Genomic DNA, 22874 nt, shown 5'->3' with positions numbered 1-22874 from the left:
TCCAGGCTGTGCTCCCAGTCTTGGAACATCATCTCTTTGGATGTCTTTGTAAAGCAAGCAAAATTATATATCAGTAACTGTTTACTATTGAATTGCCCAAACTTTAGATGGTGCTTTCTCAGCTGTTGCCTATGGCTGAACAACTGTTAGAAAAGATCCAAAAGGACCCGACAGCTGTCCTGAAAGATGAGGCCATTATTTTGCAACTCACTCTGGGAAAATATAATGAATATTCAGCATCCCTTTTACATAAGGACCCAAAGAGCCTAGATATATTTATAAAAGCCGTGCATACAACAAGGGAACTTGGCGCAGGAATGCCAACCATTCAGATTACAGCCCTTGAAAAGGTCAGTGATTTTTTTCAGAAACTAAAATATGTTCAAGCTTTTAAATTTTGTACTGTTTTACTTGGAGAGGCTTAAGTGGAAATGTCTTAAAAGGAATATAATATATTTGATCTGTTTTTGCAAAATTGAGTGATGTACATGTGTGTCGAAAAGAACTGCATTTTAACTGACAAAATGAGTAATGATTTTACGTTGTAAGAGAGAGTGGCTTTAAGGTCATTTTTGGAATTCATGTTTCTTCGTTGAGCTCACTTGCCTTTTTTCTATACCCTCTAGATTACAAAGCCATTTTTTGCAGCTATAGCAGATGAAAAAGTTCAGCAGAAGCTTTTGCACATGTTGTTTGATTTATTGGTGAACTGTAAAAATTCACATTGTGCTCAGACCGTTAACAGTGTTTTTAAAGGGGTAAGTTGCAAACTTTCTGTAACTTGTTTATTAACGTTTGTTCTCTCAGGGACACCATGTTTAACTGTCCCTGATTTCCAGTGCATTTAGGAAGTCAGATGTTAGTGTCAACAAGAATCCTGGACAAGAAGCTCATAGAAAAGTGCAAAATCAAAATATAAGTTTTCATCATGATTTTTATTGTGTGAAATACTTACAGTGTTAAGCAGGTAGGGTATGTATGTTAGGTTGGATCTTACTCATATTAAATGGGATCTACCTGGTTTATGCAGGGATGTTCAACTGGGTATAGGCTATACTTAATTTAAATAGGTGTGTAATGACATACGTATAATGAGACTGAGAATCTGCTTGTTGATTTATGTGTATATTAAAACATAGCTGTACATCAGAATAACCACCTGGTTATTCTGTGTTTGTTTTGCTGTTAAAAAAATAACTTAGAAAACAAGTTCACAAAAACAGGTAATAATATGGGCAAGTTCTATCCAGTTTTAGCAGTTCTCAGAATTTTGACATATTTTCTTAGATTTCTAAGATGCATTAAATGAAACAAATTAAGATACAGAGTAGTGTGTATAATACAGTCCTGTTTGTGTGTGTGTGTGTGTGTGTGTGTGTGTGTGTTTTAATATTTATGCAGGTGTTGGTATGTGGGAAGTACATAAGGTGTTTGCCTTTGGGGATTGATTTGAGCTGTAGAGTCATAGGAAAATGTAAAAGTGACATGGATGTTTTCACTGTATCTTTTTTTTTTTTTATGTTTATTTTGAGAGAAAGAGTGTGAGTGGGGGAGGGCAGCGAGAGGAGGGGAGAGAATCCCAAGCAGGCTCCATACTGTCAGCTCAAAACCTAATGCAGGGTGCATTCTCATGAACTGTAAGATCATGACCTGAGCTGAAATCCAGAGTAAGTCAGCGTTTATTTCTCTGATGTTATCCCGTGCAAGTGTATCATCGACCATTCTTCCTTCATATTTCAGATTTCTGTTAATGCTGAACAAGTCAGAATAGAACTGGAGCCACCAGATAAAACGAAGTCCTTGGGCACAATTCAGCAAACAAGAAGGCAAAAAATGCAGCAGAAGTAAGAGCTATGTGTTCAGTGAGAAAGTGCCCTTTGTTCCCCAGGCCTTAATGTTATGAAACCATTACGATTTTTTTGATACCTGTCAGTTTGGCGTATGTGGGTATGATAATTTTTACTTAGCATTCATAATGTTTGCTTTTCTAATATTTTCTTACCTGTTTCACAGAAAATCACAAGATCTAGAATCCGTTCAGGAAGTTGGAGGTTCTTACTGGCAAAGAGTAACCCTCATCCTAGAATTACTGCAGCACAAAAAGAAACTCAAAAGTCCTCAGATACTGATACCGACTCTTTTTAACCTGCTAGCAAGGTAATGACACTTGCCTTTGCCTTTGATCTGTGAGAGAATAGGATTCTAATTCTTGCATGTCTTCTTTAACAGTCTGTTTTCAACAGTCTTTTCTTGTTTAACTAGTCTGTAAAATAAAGCAAGTACTGTAGTTGAAAGATGAAAAGAAAGGTTTTAGGTACCCTTTGCCAGTTCCCCAAATTGTGTAGTAAGTGACCACTCCTACTATAGCCTACTTTTTAACTTTCAACACCACATCTCTTGGGCATCTTGTATTGAAAGACACAGTGTGAAACTTGCTATGTTTTTAGGTGTAAATTACTAGATTGATAGCTCTGGTATATGCCACTGTAGTGTGGATATTCTCTTTTACTGTCTGAAAAGCAGAGTAATTTGCAAGGTTGTCCTCTGAGGTTTCAAGTAAGTTCATGGAAAGTACAACAGAGAGGGTTTGACATTAAGCACCTACCTGCATGAGAAAAAAATTAGCATTAGAATCTTACATCTTGTTTACAGTCTATGTTTGATGTTAATATTTTAGTTATTCCTAATGAAGTATGTGTTGTGGACAATAGTCTTTAATGTATCACTGAAATTGTGTAACTCTTTGATTTCCCATTATGTTTTTTTTCTGGGGGGTCCTGAAGGAGTTTAGAACCTTTGCCACCAGAGCAGGGAAATATGGAATACACCAAACAATTAATACTTAGTTGTTTGCTTAACATCTGCCAGAAGCTCTCTCCAGAAGGTGGCAAAATACCAAAGGGTATGTACTTTGTTGGAAGGAAAGGGTGGAAGAACTCACTGCTCTGCGTGTGAACGTACCTACCACTTAGAGAGTTTTTTCTTTTTCATCACTGTAGATGTTCTAGATGAGGAGAAGTTCAATGTGGAATTGATTGTCCAGTGCATCCGTGTTTCAGAGATGCCTCAGACCCATCACCATGCCCTTTTACTTTTGGGTACTGTGGCTGGAATATTTCCTGTAAGTATTAAGTTTGAGACTTCAGCAGATATTTTAGGTATTTTCTTTCTTCAGTGGAAATAACCTAAGTGCTCACTGGTTTGAAATCAGTGGACTTTGGGTCTCATTGGCGGGACTCTCAGCCCTGTCTCTTAATAGCTGAGACAGTGTGAGCTGTTTGATCTTGCTAAGCTTCGGGTCCTCTTTTTGTAAAGTGGCAGTAATAGTAACCTTCTCGTAGGATTATCGTGAAGATGTGACTAGGTAGTTTATGGTTCCCACAGAGCCTAGCACAGTGTAACTGTGTTAGTGTTATTTGAAAAAAGTTAACTGTCCTGTTCTCCTCAGACAGCTTTCAACCAGTGACTTGAGAAAAGTAATTGGATTATAAACTGCCTTAGTTAGAGAAATCATGTCCGTTATAGAAATACATCTTTTGAAGAGATTGAAGTTTTTTCCTATCGGGGATTTAGGTCACGGGTTCTTAACTGGGGTTCTCCATGAGCTTTAGCGGTCTTTCTATACTAACATCATGTGCTAAATTTTATGAGTCTAGGATTTTTTTTTCTTTGAAGAGAGTCAATAGCCCTCAGAGGAGTTGATAATCCAGCAACAATTAAAAATCATTGATATTTTTTCTTTGTTTTTATTGAAATATAGTTCATACACCATTAAATTCAACCATTTAAATAATTGTACTATTCACTGGTTTCACTATGTTCACAAAGTTGTATACCCACCACTATAATCTCCTTCCAGAACATTTTCATCATGCCAAAAGAAACGCCATGCTCATTAACTGTCACTTCTCATTCCATCTGTCAGTACAGTTTCTGCCCTGGCAACCATTAATCTACTTTCTCTCTATAGGTTTGCCTCTTCTGGACATTACCTATAAAAAGAATCCTGTAATATGTGCCCTTTTTAATGTCTGAAACATTAAAGTGAAAACACTTAAGCATCATACTTTCAAGGCTTACCCATGTTGAAGCTTGAATCAGTATTCCTTTTTATGGCTGAGTAATACTCCACTGTATGCAGATACCATGTTTTGCTTATTTGTTTATCAGTTGATGGATATTTAAGTTGTTTCTACTTTCTGGTGTATACCTAGTAGTGGAATTGCTGGGTCATAAGTTAACTTTAATATTCTAAGAAACTGCCAGACTGTTTCCATAGCATCTATAATATCATTTTGTAACCACCAGCAGAATATGAGAATCCTAATTTCTCCATATCTTCACTGCTAGTTGGTACTGTCGTTTTTTTGTTTTGTTTTGTTTTGTTTTTTAAGTTTATTTTTGAGAGAGAAAGAGTGTGTGTGAGCAGGGGAGGGGTAGAGAGGGAGTGAGACACAGATTCCGAAGCAGTCTGCAGGCTCTGAGCTGTCAGTACAGAGCCCGACAGGGGCTCAAACCCACAAACTGAGATCATGACCTGAGCTGAAGTCAGATGCTTAGCTGACTGAGCCACCCAAGCATCCCTTACTTTTTTTTTTTTGTCATCCTACTCTGTGTGAAGTATCTTACGATTTGGAGTTTGCATTTCCCTGAACTGATAATGTTGAGCATCTTTTCATGTGCTCAGTGACCATTTGTTTAATCTTTGGAGAAATGCCTTTGGAAATCCTTTGCCTGTTTTTCAGTGGGGTATTTCTTCTTTTATTACTGAGTTATAATGAATCATTGATATTTGATATGCTTAAAACAGAAAATGCTGAAAGGTGTGTTTCCTTTCAGGATAAAGTTCTACACAATATCATGTCTATTTTCACATTTATGGGAGCCAGTGTCATGCGTCTAGATGATACTTACAGTTTTCAAGTTATTAACAAGACAGTGAAAATGGTTATCCCAGCACTTATTCAGGTGAGCTGTTTTAATACCATTGTTTGTATTTCTTTTAATTTTATAATTGTATATAGTATGAAACTTAAGTGACATTACAAGCCTTTCTGAAATGCTCAAGTGTTTGTGCTTCTGAAATTTTAGAATGATGGAGCTAAGAATGAGTCTTAGTAACAATGTCCTTTCCAAAAGCATGAACATGCATCGCTGGTTCTGCTTTGCTGGGAGGGCATAACTGTACACATGTCTTAGCATTAATCTGACAGAGTGAATTTACATTTGCTGTATATTTCAGGACATTGCAGTTGGATAATACCCTTACTCATGTCAGTGAAGATAGGACATTTTAGAGCTCCAGTGGCAAATTTGTGAATACGCAATTTCAACAAACATTTTCCAAATGTTCTCTAAGAGCCAGGTACTCAAAGAGATGATTGGGTCTCTCTGCCAATTTGAAAAGCAGCCTTGAAGGTGAAAGAGCTTGGTCATCTGCTTGAGTTTTCTGTTTACCCCTACTTGTTGTTAATGCCTTTCTCACATTGTTGACCATTCCAACGATGACAGCACCGTCTCCTTTTAATCTTGGTATTTGGTTGATATTGTCTGTCCAACAGGTCCCAACAAGTAGGGGACACAGATCTAAAAAAAAAATAGCTGTATGCACAGTAGCATGTATGCCGGTAGAATAGATGAGTGGTGAAGGGTTCAGAATAGAGGATGGCACATGTCGGCCCCGAAGACCACAGTTTCAGAAGGAATAGAATTTGAACTGGCATAAATGAAGGGCAGGATTTGCTCGGTAAAAAGGCGAGGTCTGGGAGCATGCACCGTGTGTGTGAAGAAAGTGACGTCACTCAGTTCGTGGAGTGCAGCGTTGAGACAGGGAGAAGTGGAGGGCATTGGTTCATTGGTTCATTCATGCAAGAGGTTGTTATTCATTCTTTAATTCAACAGCCGCATTTGAAGGATCAGTACCAGAGTTAAATGGTTTGAACTTTATTCTGAAAGCAGCAGGGAGTTGTTGGCCTTTCTGTACTCTGCTTATGTAGACTGTACCCGTTCTTCTTGGGGCAGAGCACAAGTCCTGCTTGATTTGTGCAGCCTCCCGGTTGGCCTGAGAGCAGACCTGTTGTAAGTGCCCCATACTTGGCATCTGCCATTCATTGCCTGCTAGTGTTCTCTTTCCACGTGTGAGTCTTGTTTCATACAGATGATGAATCTTCGGGGCTGGGCTCACATCCTACACCTTGTATTCTCCTGGGAGCCAACAGTGCCTGGGACACCGTCTGTGCTCTTTGAATATTTATTGATAGGTCTTTGATTATTCAGATTCTTTTGATAACTTTTTTTGGCGCATCTGAAGGCCGTGGACATTCCGGGTCCACTTAAAAGCTTCTTTTGTGGAGGGTTGTTTGCTCCTACTCACTGTCCCTGCTTGCTGTTCTGCAGTCTGATGGTGGAGACTCGGTGGAAGTCACAAGAAACGTGGAAGAGGTCGTGGTGAAAATCGTGAACGTATTTGTGGATGCGCTGCCCCACGTCCCAGAGCACAGGCGCCTGCCCATCCTCGTTCAGCTTGTCGACACGCTGGGTGCAGAAAGATTCCTCTGGGTCCTCCTCGTCCTGCTTTTTGAACAGTATGTCACGAAAACAGTGCTGCTGGCTGCCTGTGGAGAAAAGGTCAGAGTATAGAGTGGGGTGATTAGAAGGAAAATGTTCGTGTTTATGAAGCATGGGGCTGCTGGTGCTCATGTCGATTTAACAGTCCTTGCTCGCAACTGTTTGTAAAGAGGTTTTTGACGTTCTTTACAGCTGCTTTCCGAGCCTGTGGCACTCGGAATATCCTCCATAGCAACTGATATCTGCTGTAGGTGATTCGACCTAAGAACTGGTCTAGTACGATGCTGGGTGGTTCTGTTTTCAGCCTAACAGCACAGCTGAAAAGTGATTAAACTGTGTCTCTTGAAAGTGGTTTTTAAGGCGTTTCTTGGGGGAAAGGGAGGAATGTCTACGTCATCAAAATGGTTACAACATGGTGGTGGTTTTGAAGAGCCCTGTTTGGATGGATGAGGGCAGAACTTAGAGGCCGAGGACTGCTTTTAAATGACTTTCTAGACACAGGATCTGGGAATAGAGGTAGACACATTCTGAGTAAAAGGGTATGTTCAGTTCTGCTAAAAATCATAATGCAGATTATCCTGGAATAATGCCAACATTCTTCTCATAAATTGGCATTTTTAGGTAAGAAGCTCAGTAATTCATTCATCTGGTGATACACGTGACTATAAGGAACAGTATGTAATGCCTTTGCATGCCAAGAAATACTTTTCAACTACTTCCATCGTTTGTACTTAGTTACATAAATTTGATAGGGATAATTACATAAATTCGATATCGAACAGGGATAAATTCAATAATTTCTTTTCTCTATACAGGATGCTATTTTAGAGGCAGACACTGAATTTTGGATTTCAGTCTGTTGTGAATTTAGTGTCCAACATCAGATACAAAGCTTGATGAATATTCTTCAGTACTTAATGAAGCTGCCAGAGGAAAAAGAAGGTCAGTCATAACCAGGTGTTCATTGTTGAATCTGAAAGCTCCAGAGGTGCAGAAGACCAGACCGGTCATCCTCAGAGCACATGGTACATCTTAGAAGGGATTTTATGAGTAACTTAATAATTTTTATGTGATGGTGTGCTTTCTCAAATCCTTACAGAAAATGGTAAGTAGGATTTCTCCTTGCCTCTCCTCACACATTGGCATTGACTTTTTTGTTTAAATTTATTTATTTAAATTCAAGTTAGTTAACATACAGTGTAGTATTGGTTTCAGAAGTAGAACCCAGTGATTCATCGCATATATAACACCCAGTGCTTATCCCAACAAGTGCCCTCCTTAGTGCCCATCACCGATTTAACACGTGCCCCCTACCCACCTCCCCTCCAGCAACCCTCAGTTTGTTCTCTCTTTAAGAGTCTCTCATGGTTGGTCTCCCTCTCTCTTTTTATCTTATTTTCCCTTCTCATCCCTTTTGTTCACCTGTTTTGTTTCTTAAATTCCACATGTGAGTGAAATCATATGACATCTGTCTTTTCTCTGCTTGACTTCCTTCTCTTAGCCTGATACACTCTAGTTCCATCCATGTTGTTGTAAATGGCAAGATTTCATTCTTTTTGATCACCCAGTAGCATTCCATTATGTGTATATATACATTTTCCTTATCCGTTTGTCAGTTGGACATTTGGGCTCTTTCCATATTTTGGCTACTGTTGATAGTGCTGCTATGAACATTGGGGTACATGTGCCCCTTCGAATCAGCACATTGGCTTTTATACCTCTGTCCTTTTGTGTGGATGTTTTGGCTGTGGAGTATTACAGGTATATCCAGGATGAATTGTAGTAAAATGACAGCAGGTTAGCAGCAACGTATTAGCTGTGTCTTAACTTCTCATTAGAATATTTGTGAAGACGTTGACAAGAAAAAAAAAAAAACAGGTGCCACAACTTTGGTAACTAAATATTAAATTTTTACCATATATGTGAGTCTTGAAAAAAATTCCACTAATTGCAGCACCAATTAGACTGGTTTAAGAAAGGGTTTGATGTGTTCTTAGTTCTCTGCCCTTTGAAACAGAGCAGCAAGGAGCATTGGAAAGAAGATACTAAGGACCCCATGGAGACTGTTTTCTGTGTGGCCAGCTGTTTGGCCGGGCTTGTGGTCCCACAGTCTGCTTAGGTTTGGCAGGGACAGACCAGGAGCCTGGAGAGCCGTGTGTGGTGACTGCTTACGGGAGAAACCTTCAGTTTGAGTCACTCTCTAGGACAGTGAGTGGTTTGTAAGTGGCCCACTGTGGACTCCCCAATCACTGCACCCTCAAACCCTTTTATATTAGATAAATTTGGATATAGGATTCTACAGAGTTTTAGAACATACATCTTTAAACTTTGAGAATTAAATGTTGAAGGCTAGAGATGACCCTCCTTCAGACTGTTGTGAGCCAACCTGTAAATACTTCTGAGGCTTCAGAATTGGGAATGGAGGCAACATTTAAAGGTTCCTTTTTAAATGTCTTTGTCTTTCATTTGCTTGTCTCGGTTGTCCTGTTTTTTGTTTTTTTTTTGTCTTACTCTCTTCTCTGGGCCCTTGGATACTTTGTTGGTAAATACGCATCTTTCACTAATTCAGGAGAGGAAAAGCGGGCTGTGACAGATTCACAAATTCCTCTCAAAATCGTATCCCTTTTACTACGCTCATTATGTCTGTGTCTGTAAAGATTCTGCTTGAAGATGAGTGACGTCACTTGTCCTTGTTGCTCTTTTTCAGAAGCTGTTTCCAAAGCAGCATCAACTAAAAGTGAATCACAAGAAGAGGTGCTACAGATTTTTAATATAGACACTCACACGAGCAAGCAGCTGCGGCATTTTAAATTTTTGTCCGTGTCCTTCATGTCTCAGCTCCTGGCTTCTAATAATTTTATCAGAAAGGTGATGTGTTCTTTTAAATGTGTTTATGACAAGATGATTTTGCTTTTTCTAAAGGAACTATCTTTTAAACTAGTAAAAATAGATTGGCAAATATGAAAACATGAGGCATGCCTTTAAAGATAATAGAAAAAAATCCGGGGTGCCTGGGTGATTCAGTTGGTTAAGCGTCCAACTTCGGCTCAGGTTGTGATCTCACGGTTCTAGCCCCACATCGGGCTCTGTGCTGACAGCTCAGAGCCTGGAGCCTGCTTCGGATTCTGTGTGTGTCTCTCTCTCTGCCCCTGCCCTGCTCATGCTCTCTCTCTGCCTCAAAAAGAAATAGAACATTAAAAAAAAAAAAAAGATAATAGGAAAAAAACAGAGCGTACCTGAACCATTTGGCATGATCTGGTGAGGCTGTACATGTATCAACCCTGCGACTCAATAATTCCATCTCAAGTGGTACACAGGCATATTGCACGTTTTACTGGGCTTCGCAGATAGTGTGCGTTTTACAAATCGCAGGCCTGTAGTAACTCTGCATCAGGCAAGTCTCCCAGCACCATTTTTTCAGTAGCAGTTGATCATTTCATGTCTCTCTGTCACCAGATTTTTTCATTATATCTGTTACGGTGATCTGTGGTAACTGATTATGACTTGCTGAAAGCTCGGATGGTGGTTAACATTTTTAGCAATAAGGTATTTTTTAAGGTACGTAACATGGGTACTTTTTTTTTTTTATATATAATGCTATTGCACATGTAATAGGCTATAGTTAGTGTAAATACAACTTTTTTTTAAAGTTTGTTTTGAGAGAGAGAGAGCGCGAGTCGGGGAGGGGCAGAGAGAGAGAGGGAGAGAGAGAATCCCAAGCAGGCTCCATAATGTCAGCTCAGAGCCCAACGCGGGGCTCGAATCCACGAACTGTGAGATCATGACCTGAGTTGAAGTCTTACACTTAACTGACTAAGCTACCCAGGTGCCACTAAATGTAACTTTTGTATGCACTGGGAAACCGAAAAACTTATTTGACTTGCTTTATTGTGATACTCTGTTTATTGTGGTGGTCTTGAACCGAACCTGCAGTGTCTTCAAGGTATGCCTGTATACCCAGCAGAATGTATGAGCATAGGCACTAAAAGACGTCTACAAGAACGTTCATAAAAGCAGTATTTGTGGTAGCCCAGAACTAGCAACAAGCCAAGTGTGTATCAACAGTGGAGTGGATAAAGGGTCTGTCATCAAAAATGGACATGAGTGAATCTCGTAATGTTGAAAGAAGACAGGCAGATGCAAAAGATTATACTCTATGATTCTAGTTGTATAAACTTTAAAAACAGGCAGAACAAATCTAGGGTTGTAGAAGTAAGGACAGTGTTTACCTTTGGAAAGGAGGGAATAAGCAATAATGAGGGTCCAATAGAGGAAGGATTCTGGAATGCTTAGAAGAGGCTTTAATAGGCTCTTTTCCTTACCTGAATATAATGAGCTCTATATGTGTGATTTGTATGCCTTCCTGTTTGTGTGTTAAACTTTAAACAGAGAACAAGGAAATACAGAAAATGAAGACCTAAAGAAACAGACAAGGATCAGGAACATCAGAATGGTTGAACATTAATAAGAAAGTCTGAGTTGTGGTCTCCTGTGTGAGCAGGTCAACGGGAAACCATGTGATCATTGAAGTATTTGTAGAAAAATAACGTAATAAATTCAGTACTTATGATTTAAGGAAAAATCCTCTTAGCAACCAAGATAGATGGGAACTTCCTAATGAAGTTCTGGCCTAATGAAGATACCAGAAACTGCTTTACATCACCTTTCATAATGAGACAGACTTTATAAAGTCTGGAACAAGGATATCCTGTCATTGTTTCTATTCAGCAAAAGAACGATGTGTAAGAATCCGAAAACAATCAGCAAACTCCTAGAACAAATGATTCGTTCAGGTAGCTTGCTTGATAGGGATACCCTGCTCTGTCTCAAGTGAGCTTGCCAAGGACAGTGGTGGTGCCAGATCAGTCAGGGGGGTCACTGTGACCACGTCCGGTCTGTCTAGACACATACCCTGTGCACATGGAAGAAATGCTTTCATGTGGAAGGGGCATTACAGAGGAGTTAGGAAAAGAGAACGGTCCAGTTACTAGAATGGGCTTGATTTGTTTTCCATGTGGGGAAAGACTGGCCTCATACCACATACGAAAGACAATCTTAGGTAGGTTAAAAAATTACTTCAGTGTGATTTTAGGTAGATTAAAAAATTACTCTTTCAGTGTGGAAAGGAACACTTAGAAGGAAATGAGAACATTGTTACCAGAGGAACACAGAGGAATTTCTGTAAAAGTGCATTTCAACAAAAAGCCACCATAAACAAAATGAAAAGAAAGCCACAGACATAAAAAGTATCAGTTCCTATGAGAACATCTGGCAAAGAACATGAATTCACAACAAATGGCTAATGTTGACATACAACAAGGTGACCTCTCTAGTAAGGAAGGGAATTGCAGATTAAATGCAATGCCACTATGATGTCCTATCAAACTGGCAAAAGTTTAAAAGCCCTTAATAGCAGGAAGTGGCAAGGCTGCGGGGACACAGTGATTTGTGTACCCCACTGTGGGTTAGGTCTCCGGATAGCCGCTTCAGAAAGCGAGCAGTCAGCGGTCTCCAGTCAGGTTGGAGATGCACATCTCTTGTGATCTAGCCGTTCCCTTTCTGGGGTATATGCTCTACAGAAAAGTGCCTGCTTGTTCAAGGAGACATATAAAAATGTTCTTTTCTAATGTCTTCACTGACAGAAAAATGGACGTAAACTAAACATCCATAGTAAACAGATGGATGAGCAGATATGCCATGGTGTGTACCGTGATGTATGCAAGGAGTGTTAAATGAACACTAAAACGACATACATCTCTGTAGATAGATCTCAGAACTCTGATACTCCCAGAAAAGCATGTTGCTGACTGTGGCGTAGACTCTGACATTTAACGGCAGGTTCAAGTTTGTGGGGCTGGGGGCACTTAACCAAGGGAAGGGATGAGAGAGGTAGGGATTACGCTGGCATCTGTAACGTTCATAATGTCATGCAGTTAGCTAGGAGCTAATGGAAGCATTTCATAAAATTAGTGGGTAAACGAGTGTAGATGGCTGTATTTTTCTGAATCTTCCTAGTACTTATAGAAATCACAGGTATCTATAGAGTATAATCACTCTGTGAGTAGAATAACAAAAGGGACTAGAGTTACTACAGTTTGATGGGGAAGGTCTCAACCTGATTAAATTGTACGGTCAGAAAACGGTCCCTGGGAGGTTTGAATTGAATAGTCTTACGGATGAGTTTCACTGTATATACTTCAAATGATTTTTTTTTATTTCTAGCTTGCATACTGCTCTGATGATGTTTTCTTTAAAAATTAGGTGGTTGAAAGTGGTGGTCCTCAGGTTTTAAAAGGCCTTGAACAGAGGTATGTTACTTTTTAAATTTTTTAAAAAATTTTTATTTGGAAATAATTTCCAACTTTTTAACAAAATGCTGGAAGAATAGTGGACAAAACTCTCATATAAGCCTCCTTTGTTTTAGGTTGCTAGAAACAGTTCTTGGCTATATTAATGCTGTAGCACAGTCCATGGAGAAAAATGCAGACAAGCTAACTGTGAAGTTTTGGCGGGCACTGCTTAGTAAAGCTTACGACATGTTAGATAAGGTAGGCTTCCATTTCTCCCCATCCACTGTGTTTTGCTGGTTTTATGTCATCGTGAAACTATTTGACAGAAAGTTTTACTTTAGGAATAAACTTAGTGATAGTTTTTCTTACCGTAATGCAGCTCACATTTTTCTCGGAAAAGAGTCTCTTGATGGCTGGAGATAAATTCATCTGAAAATGATTATTTACCTACAAATTATGAGAGCATGTGCTTCACTAAAAAGATACTTTAAGATTGAGTCATCTAATACTGTATAATATTCTACTTTATGTAGTGGAATAGAAGAAAAATAGCTCTTTAGGTAGAGTATGTGGGATATTAGAAATATCACTGGCCTTGACATTAGGATCACTGTTCAAAATCTAGCTATAAGACTTTGAGCAGTTCACTTAGTCTTAGCATCGGCGTTTCTTGTTTGTTTGCTTCTTTTGTTTCCCTTTTAAATGTGGTTAGTAATGTCTACCTGAAAGGTTAGTGTAAGAAGTTAAAAGGGCATAAACTGCCTGGAACCTAGAAGGTATGCAGCAAATAGAAATCAGTCTTAATCTGAATGGATCTTCCCTTTTTAAAATTTTTTTTGTTCAATGTAAAACTACTGTCTAGGTCAATGCCTTGCTGCCCACGGAAACCTTCATAGCTGTGATCAGAGGGCTGCTGGGTAACCCGCTGCCATCTGTCCGCCGGAAAGCACTGGATCTTTTGAACAACAAGCTACAGCAGCATACATCCTGGAAAAAGACCATTGTAAGTGAAGACTGTCCGTCATACCCACTCACCACTCTGGTTTATCAAAGAGCTGTATTTTAACTCCCTTGAGTTTGTCACTTCCCTGAGTGCTACGATTTAAATAAGTATAGTAGTATTTGAATATGATGCCAGTAGACGTGTTTCTAAAATGTGATGTTAATTCTAATAGGAATTGGGATAAGAGTTCTTAGAATGGACTCACAGCCTAATAGAGTTGTTGCTAATTTGGACCCTACGTTGTCTTAGCTTTAGCATGATCCAATCCTCTTTTACTCCACACCAGTGGATGCATTACGTAAATACGTCCCAAATGGGTCACAAGCACATACGCTGGCTCAGTGGTGAAGAAGGCAGATAGGGAAACAGTTGCTTGTGTATAATTGTGTGGCACAGGGCCTCAGGCAGTCGCAAGCAGTAAAAAATGGAAAAGACGGACTAGTATGTTTTTTCTGCAGCTCTAATGATTTAAAATTTTTGGCTGACCTCTTCAGGTTTATCGTTTCCTAAAACTGGTTCCAGTCCTTTTGGCCATTGTGCAGCATAAAAAAAAGACGGAAGAACAAGCAATAAACAGACAGACAGCTTTATATACTCTAAAGCTTTTATGTAAGAATTTTGGTGCAGAAAATCCAGAGCCTTTTGTCCCCGTGCTGAGCACTGCTGTGAAACTGATTGCACCAGAAACAAAAGAAGAGAAGAATGTCTTGGGAAGTGCCCTGCTGTGCGTGGCAGAGGTGACCTCCACCCTGGAGGCGCTGGCCATCCCTCAGCTTCCCAGGTATGCTGATTAGGACCTGGAACAGGAGCCATCATGTGGGGTTTCTGGTACAAATTGAAAGATAATACCTTAGCAATTTTTGGGGTTTGTTTTTTTTTTTTTTTTTTGCCTCTCAGTAGAGGTTACATAAGATTAGATTTGTTAAAGATTTAATTTTTTCTTCAAACTAAAAACCACTAATTAAAAACTTTCTAATTTCCTTTATGATGTTTGTTGCCTTCCACTTTTCACTCCCCCTTGGCCAGCTGTAACTAGGAAGCAAGGGGTGAAGCCCCGCGATGGGTGTTCCCATCTGTTTGGGCAAAAGCTGCCTCGTGCAGCCCAGGTTCAGAGTTGAATGCTCCTGACTTTCCCCCTTGGCTTTGGTATTTTCTAGCTGTGCAGCCCTGGGCAGGTTACTTGGTCTGTTAGAGCTTTGCCATCTCTAAAACTGAGACCAGACCGACTTCATGGGATTCCGGTGGGGGGTGCACGTAAGGCTTTTTGCACAGCGCCTAACACGTAGCAAGCATTAAATTGAAAGTCCCTGTTGTTTTTTAAAATGACTGACTATTGCTACTGGGAGGTTTCTTGCTCTGAGTCTCATAAAATGTGTAGACACGTTTTGTCGGCTGTGACATAGCATGATGTAGCGGGCACAGTTATTAGGAGTTTTGCATAGTGACTTCTCCATTCTCTGTTCTTAAAGTTACTCTAAAACTCTTGCTTTTTTATATCTAGCCTGATGCCATCATTGCTGACAACAATGAAAAACACCAGTGAGCTGGTTTCCGGTGAGGTCTATCTGCTTAGTGCTTTGGCGGCCCTGCAGAAGGTTGTGGAGACCCTCCCACATTTCATCAGCCCTTACCTAGAAGGTGTCCTGTCCCAGGTGAGCCACAGTACCTCAACATGCTATGCCCGTTTTCTCTCCCGTCATCCCTCCTGCTTGGTCATGACGTTGAAATGGTCATCGCTTTCTTCTTATAAGGCTCATCTCTTTTTTGATTTTGCAGAATGTGTTTTATTGCCTTTCTCTCCCCTCCATGAGATCGTTCGTGTTGGGCTGGAGCTGCCTTTTATTACTTGTAGAAACTTGTGTGTCCTATTTGCTTCTAATGTAAAGGGTTTTTTCATCCTAAGGTGTCTTTCAAAATCAGAATCCCTCTATTGCTGTTCAGTGGTTACTTGGCACATGGGCAGTGGGCAAGGGGCATTTCTAACTGACAGTGCCCCAGAACGATCCTCACTCTGTTCTGTTGTACTGGTCATTTGCCATTATGAGGTTAGGAGCTTCAACTGCCATGATGAAAATAATTTAGCTGATTCACACACTCTTGTAGCCAGGGCTTGAAGGTAGACTTTTTATAGAAAGGGACCCCTACATCTGAGGAGGTTTGTAGATAGATTTTTTAGCAAGAACAAACACACTTGACTCTTCTCATGGTCTCTGGATTCCTGTCCTCTTTAAAAACAAAAAACCCATCAGTCTGAGTGCTCTGTGTTCTTCTGCCTTCCACCATTTACCTGCATCCCTGACTCCACTTGGGGAAGAGGCATCTGTTCATTTGTATCTACAGATGTTCAAGACTGCTTTGAAAGGAATTCTGTCAAGCGATAGTGCTCCGAGCTTTCCCCAGCCGCTAGCCTCTGGGTTGACTTCTGTAAGTGTGCAGACATTGTCAGTGAGTTCTCATACTGGCTTTGGTCATGGTTTCTGTATTCCTATAGGTGGTTCATTTGGAGAAAATCACTGGTGGAATGGGTTCTGCCTCACAAGCTACTGTCCGCATCACGTCCCTTAAAAAGACACTGGCTACCACACTGTCACCCCGAGTCTTACTGCCAGCGATCAACAAAACATACAAACAAATTGAGAAGAACTGGAAGGTTAGATCATACTGGGTTTTAGACTTTGGAGAGGGGAGATGTGGTACTGAAATTTCTAAGTTTTCACTTAAAGAAGAGGATGGTTATTTAATTGATAAACGCACTAATGAAGTCGGAATATTTAAAATTGGCATGTGTCTTTACTGTGTTACTGGTAGAAGCACATGCGTCCATTTATGAGCATCTTGCAAGAGCACATTGGGGTCATGAAGAAGGAAGAGCTCACCTCCCATCAGGCTCCACTAACCGTGTTTTTTCTGGAAGCCCTGGACTTCCGAGCACAGCACTCTGAAGTAAGCTTATTTCCGCTTCCCCAGATCCTAAAGTTATCTACTGGTTTAAGAGCCAGAGAAAAATCTAGCTGTGTAATCTGTTTTACTTGCCAAAGTTATTTAGAGCTACATGTTAGTAATCTGGCTAATCTTCTGTTTTTCAGGATGATCTGGAGGAAATTGGAAAGACCGAAAATTGTATCATTGACTGTCTAGTAGCCATGGTGGTGAAACTTTCTGAAGTCACGTTCAGGCCCTTGTTCTTTAAAGTAAGCTTGCTCCTTCCACGTCTCCTTTGTACGCATACATAAATGTTACAAGATATGTAGAATAAACTGATATTACTTTATGTTTTTAGCTGTTTGATTGGGCTAAAACAGAGGATGCCCCGAAGGACAGACTTTTGACATTTTACAACTTGGCAGATAACATTGCTGAAAAACTTAAAGGGCTTTTTACTCTGTTCGCTGGCCACTTGGTGAAGCCTTTTGCTGACACCTTGAACCAGGTGAACATCTCCAAAACAGGTTGGTAGCTGACTCCAGTCGATACCTTTGCTCTGTGTACCTTACACAAGGCACAGTAGGTACAGTAAGCATAAGGAGGGTGAAGGTTTTACTTCATAATCAGTCAGTAGGCATTGAAGTCTTGAGCAGAATGAAAACATGTTAATAACAATTGACTCACTTAGAAGTAAAAGTAAGGTAAATGGTATGTGCTACTCTAAGTTATTGGAAGTAACTTTAAAATGTTAAGATTTAAGATTGGTGTTTTCTTTACTGCTAATAAGCTACCCACTTGATAAGTGGTAATTTAACTTGCCAAACTAAGTGATCTAAACTGAGAATCTTGACTCCTACAGAAGGAGCCACTTACCCGAGAGCTGCCCATTTTATGTCTTCATCCTGATTTTCTGTATTGTTTTAGAAATATTCTTCTGACTGTAGTGTTAATAGTGATTTGAATTTAAACATTGGAGGTTAAATTGTGAAAATCAACTGTTTTTTCACTTTTACTCTTCCCATCTACAGATGAAGCGTTTTTTGACTCTGACAATGACCCTGAAAAGTGCTGCTTGCTATTGCAGTTTATTTTGAACTGTTTATATAAAATCTTCCTTTTTGATACTCAGCATTTTCTCAGTAAAGAGAGAGCAGAAGCCTTGATGATGCCCCTGGTGGACCAGGTAACCACATGGAACCCATCTTTTTGACAAACGATGAGGAAATTGCCATCACTGTTAAATTTTTTGTTAATTTTATTTAAATCCAAGTTCGTTAACATATAGTGTAATAAGGTTTCAGTAGAATTTAGCGATTCATCACTTATATACAACACCCAGTGCTCATCCCAACAAGTGCCCTCCTCAGTGCCCATCACCCATGTAGCCCATCCCTAACCCTCTTTCCCTCCAGCAACCTTCAGTTTGTTCTCTGTATTTAAAAGTCTCTTATGGTTTGCATCCCTGTTTTTATCTTGTTCTTCCTTCTCTTCCCGTGTTCATCTGTTGTGTTTCTTAAATTACACATGGAGGTGAAATCATATGATACTTATCTTTCTCTGACTTCTTCCGCTTAGCATGATACTCTCTAGTTCTATCCACGTTATTGCAAATGGCAAGATTTCATTCTTTTTGATTCACTGTTAAAGTTTTACTAGGTTTATATCTACTAAAATTAGAGCTTGCTGGGCTTTCTTCTCCAGGCTTTTTTTTTAATGAAATTTTTATTTCAAAATTTTTTTACTTTTAATGTACAGAACTTATCCTCATAGTGGCATACACCAGGTTTTACTTTTGAAGGTTTCAAATGGAAGGCAGGATATAAGGACTCATGGTTAGATTTTTAATTTTCTAAAATTGGATTTATTGAGAATGTTTTAGGACTGGGCCGCCATCTGGAAGAACGCCTCTCAGCTGTTCTCCTGGAGGGAGGGGTGACGCTAAGGGCCATGACAGTCTGCCTCAGCTCCAAAAGGTGGTAAATTTGCTCTAGAGAGTGTTAGAATTACACACCTGGTCATCGAGCCTGCTGATATGAAAGAGTAAACAAGTTTATTTATACATTGGGAATTTTTCAGACAGAAAACTTGTTGCTCAGAGTCCCTGTCTCCCTCATAGCTAGAAAACAGGCTGGGAGGAGAAGAACGGTTCCAGGAGCGAGTGACAAAGCACCTCATCCCGTGCATAGCGCAGTTTTCCGTGGCCGTGGCAGACGACTCTCTTTGGAAACCACTGAACTACCAGATTCTGCTAAAGACGAGAGACTCCTCACCCAAGGTGGGCGCTGTGGTCGACAGGCACTGAAGCTGCGTGCGTTCCCCATATAAACCAAACAGTCCCAAAGCGGTCGTGGCTGTAGGCCCATGGTAAACTAGCTGCTTGTCTTCTAGGACCGGAGGTTGCTCTTTTGGGCAGAAGTTTGAGCCTGAGAAATGTTTGGTTTTTACTTAAAGCCTATTTATAAATAATAGAAGTCCTCTCCCTCACCCCCACGGTGTGTTAGACACAAGTAGTGACATATTTAAATGTCTTTGTGCTCCCAGAGACTGTCTTTCAGTCTGTTCACAGAACATTCCTTTGAGCTAGGGCAATGGATTATCTCCGTCATGTGTATCAGGCTTAGGATTTTGTGAAATAATGGAAAATAAGGAGTGGTGGACACTCACTCACGTGGGCGAGGATGAACGAAGTTACAGTCCCCTGCCTGTGTCTCCATTTCCAGTCACCAGTTCTCAGTCTAATTAGCATACGAGAACCTCAGTGAATAAAGCAGACCGAAGCAGAATTTTGTCAAAAGATTTATTACTTGAAACATATAACATTTATTACAGGAGAGAACAATGAGGCTATTTTCATGAACCCCCAGATTTTACATTGTAGGTTCTTACAAGCTTATAGCATTAAATTTGTCTTAATGTTTTGTTTTGAATGTACAATATCAAAAAAAGTCTGGCTTGAACATAGGTAGTTCATAGGCTTTTTAAAGAAATCATTTTGCTTTATCCAAATATTTTTAATTGTCCAAAACCAGAAAGAGGATTAGTACAGCTTTTGTTTCAAAGTGAACCACTAACAGAGCCAGACCGCTGCTTGCATTCCATAGACCAGAAATATGAAATAGAGAATATATGAATTAGGTATATGAAATAGGAATAGAGAAACACCCAGACTTTTTTTAAGTTCCCAGATCAGGAAGTCACGATACATTATTTTTAATTCCGTGCTGAATGCCCGGCCCCTCCCACCACTGTAGTCGGGAGGGAGAGGTCCTGCCTGAGGGGGCCAGGCGGCCTCATCGCCCAGCCCAGCAAGCCCATGAGCTTCAGTGCACGTAAACTTGATGACATACTTGAGTCTGTGTGTGCCTTTTTGATTGTTGTTTTTAAAGGAAAACGTTAGAAAAAGGTACTCACATTAAGCCCTGCAGTACTGTAAGACACTTTAAAAAACACTGGTTCGTATAAGGTTGCCCGTATTATAAACAGACCCCAAGTTGTTAAATAAATTGGTGTTCTGAGATGGAAGTGGAGTGGACAGAGGGGGAACCAATTCGTTTAAAAAGTCGGAGCCTGTCTCAAGTTAGACAGTTGTGAGATGTAAATGTAGCAATGCTAGTCCTGGGCAGGGGAGGGGGGGAGGGGTTAAATCCTCTTTCTTTACCTTTTTATCTCTTTCAGGTTCGATTTGCTGCTCTGATTACAGTATTAGCACTGGCTGAAAAACTAAAGGAGAATTACCTTGTCTTGCTGCCAGAGTCCATTCCTTTCTTAGCTGAATTGATGGAAGGTAATTCCTAAACTAGTAAGAAATAATGGCAGTAAAATTCTGTGAAAATGTGCCCAGTGATCATGGAAATTTGGATAGAACCCCATCCTCTGCCTCCTCCACATCTCACACTGCAGACAGGAGGCGGGGTGCTCGTTTCGAGTATTAGGTGGCCACCCCACGATCATCTGAAACTTGTCTACAAGGAAATCTCCGCCACCTTTACTTTTGCATTTATTGATGTTTCTCATTATCCTCATACATTTATGTGATTATTCTAGTCCCCGTAGATTTACTTTGTCAGAAGTGCCAACAAGATCACAGTAGATTAGCTGCCTGTTAATACCAGCCAACGTTTCCTCCGTGCTCTGCCTGGAGGATCTCATTCAGTCCTCACGATGTGTGTGCCATTATCCCTGTTTTATAAAGGAAGAAACAAGAGGCTTTAAAAGGATTTTGATAAACTAACAAAGTGAGTGTGACGGGTAGAACAGGCGTTCAGGCCAGGTTTGCAGAGTTCTGGGCGTGGCGAACGCCCTGCCACCAGGCCGCACGAATCAGCAGGGGTGAGGAGGCAAGCAGACAAGCGCTCGTCTACAAGTACATGCCCCAGTGTGTCTTGCGGCCTAGAGCAGGGGCGTCACTAGAAGTTGGGATTCCCACTGTGTACCGCTCTTTCGGGGGCTGCAAGGAGGGTGCCGTGCTTTCTGCTTCGTGGGCAGGTTTCATTTCCGTCCTTTGAACGGTGGCCAGATGATGCAAGAGCTAAAGAATTAGACTAACGATAACTGAGGCAGTTTTCATTCTTGTGTTTAGATGAATGTGAAGAAGTGGAGCGTCAGTGCCAGAGGACCGTCCAGCAGCTGGAGGCCGTACTGGGGGAGCCACTCCAGAGCTACTTCTAAGACTCCGGGTTTCGGGGCTTTCTTACTCCGTTCAGAGGTTGGATTTATTCATGTTTTTATTTGTGGGTGTTTGGTACCATATTACTTTTGGTGCCCTCACCCCTGCGCGGACTTCTGTATGAAACCAGCTGGCGTGCCGCCCTCCCGCCCCTTGTACGGAACTGCAGTAAGAGTAAACGATGCCTATTTTTATACAGACTGCTGTTTGTCTCAGCATTTGTCACAGTCATTTCTGATTGATGTTATTGATATCACAGACCTGGTGAATTTTAGCACTCAAAGGTAAAAGCACCTCATCTTTAGACAGTTAAAGCCTTGACTTTTCCCATAAAGGGATTATCTTACGTACGTGGTATCCATGTTGGATTTCATTCAAGGTAGCTCTTCGAGAAAGTGACAGTTACTCAGCACCAATGCTTTGGACTATAAAGCTATTTGGAATACTTTTCACATTTTGGGTAGATGATACTTCAGCCATAATTTTTGTGCGTGGCCACAGTGGGAATTAGTTCTGGAATGCATTTTCTACTTAGGACTAGGATTGTCTTCTGTACCCTTCAGTCTTTGGTGGGGGCAGAGGCAATAGGCTCTCAGATCCCACAGATAGAAAAGGCCCAGAAACACTAGGTGGCATGGCTCCTCCAGAATTAGAAATGGCCACACTTCCCCTGATGGTAATTCAAGAATTACTTGTATGAGAAAGTATCAAATTTTTTTTTTCAAACTTTATAATATAGTTTTGTCTTTTTTTTTAATGTTTACTTTTTTTTTTTTTAATGTTTATTTATTTTTGAGACAGAGACAGAGCATGAACGGGGGAGGGTCACAGAGAGAAGGAGACCCAGAATCTGAAACAGGCTCCAGGCTCTGAGCTGTCAGCACAGAGCCCGACGCGGGGCTCGAACCCACGAACCGTGAGATCATGACCTGAGCCGAAGTCGGACGCTTAACCGACTGAGCCACCCAGGCGCCCCTTTAATGTTTACTTTTGAGAGAGACAGACGCAGAGTGTGAGTGGAAGAGGGTCAGAGAGAGAGGGAGACCCAGAATCTGAAGCAGGCTCCGGGCTCCAAGCTGTCAGCACAGAGCCCAGTGCAGGATCGAACTCACGAATGAGATCATGACCTGAGCCAAAGTCGGACGCTTAACCGACTGAGCCACCCAGGCGCGTTGGAACTTTCAAGTTTTCTAATCCCTGATGTCATGGTGAAAGTGAAGGCTCAAATAAACTACCTTCAATAAAGACAGATTTGTCTAATTTGTGCCTTAAAAATAAGTTTAAAATATCTAAGAACTATCCCCTGGTTTTAGTTTGAAAGCCTTTGTTCTAATTTATTACAGAAATTTCATGCCAAATTGTGACAAAGAAGCAAAAGGCTGAATTGTAGTTGTAGAGATATAGCTTGCTAGGAATGCGTACT

The 22874-nt window shown here is 40.6% G+C and overlaps 1 protein-coding gene across 1 annotated transcript in view; it reads left to right on the top strand.

The window, feature by feature from the left end:
* Window positions 1-21651, top strand: part of HEATR1 (HEAT repeat containing 1) — a 49381-nt gene extending 27730 nt beyond the window's left edge. The window contains exons 23-45 of the mRNA XM_019418905.2: window positions 108-350; window positions 627-758; window positions 1741-1844; window positions 2014-2157; window positions 2784-2902; window positions 3000-3121; window positions 4840-4968; window positions 6397-6627; window positions 7383-7509; window positions 9275-9435; window positions 12829-12875; window positions 12992-13115; window positions 13720-13860; window positions 14355-14641; window positions 15362-15512; window positions 16352-16510; window positions 16669-16803; window positions 16947-17051; window positions 17141-17309; window positions 17814-17968; window positions 18902-19060; window positions 20461-20569; window positions 21365-21651. Coding sequence (XP_019274450.2) covers window positions 108-350; window positions 627-758; window positions 1741-1844; window positions 2014-2157; window positions 2784-2902; window positions 3000-3121; window positions 4840-4968; window positions 6397-6627; window positions 7383-7509; window positions 9275-9435; window positions 12829-12875; window positions 12992-13115; window positions 13720-13860; window positions 14355-14641; window positions 15362-15512; window positions 16352-16510; window positions 16669-16803; window positions 16947-17051; window positions 17141-17309; window positions 17814-17968; window positions 18902-19060; window positions 20461-20569; window positions 21365-21453 — 3342 coding nt within the window. The 3' untranslated portion in view covers window positions 21454-21651. The remainder of the gene's footprint in view (window positions 1-107; window positions 351-626; window positions 759-1740; window positions 1845-2013; window positions 2158-2783; window positions 2903-2999; window positions 3122-4839; window positions 4969-6396; window positions 6628-7382; window positions 7510-9274; window positions 9436-12828; window positions 12876-12991; window positions 13116-13719; window positions 13861-14354; window positions 14642-15361; window positions 15513-16351; window positions 16511-16668; window positions 16804-16946; window positions 17052-17140; window positions 17310-17813; window positions 17969-18901; window positions 19061-20460; window positions 20570-21364) is intronic.
* Window positions 21652-22874: the final 1223 nt, after the last annotated feature.

Source organism: Panthera pardus, unplaced genomic scaffold (assembly GCF_024362965.1).
Source record: "Panthera pardus isolate Hobbes unplaced genomic scaffold, ASM2436296v1 HiC_scaffold_22, whole genome shotgun sequence".
NCBI lineage: Eukaryota > Metazoa > Chordata > Mammalia > Carnivora > Felidae > Panthera > Panthera pardus.
The sequence above is the reverse complement of the archived record's forward strand: the minus strand, read 5'-3'. Positions and strand labels throughout refer to the sequence as shown.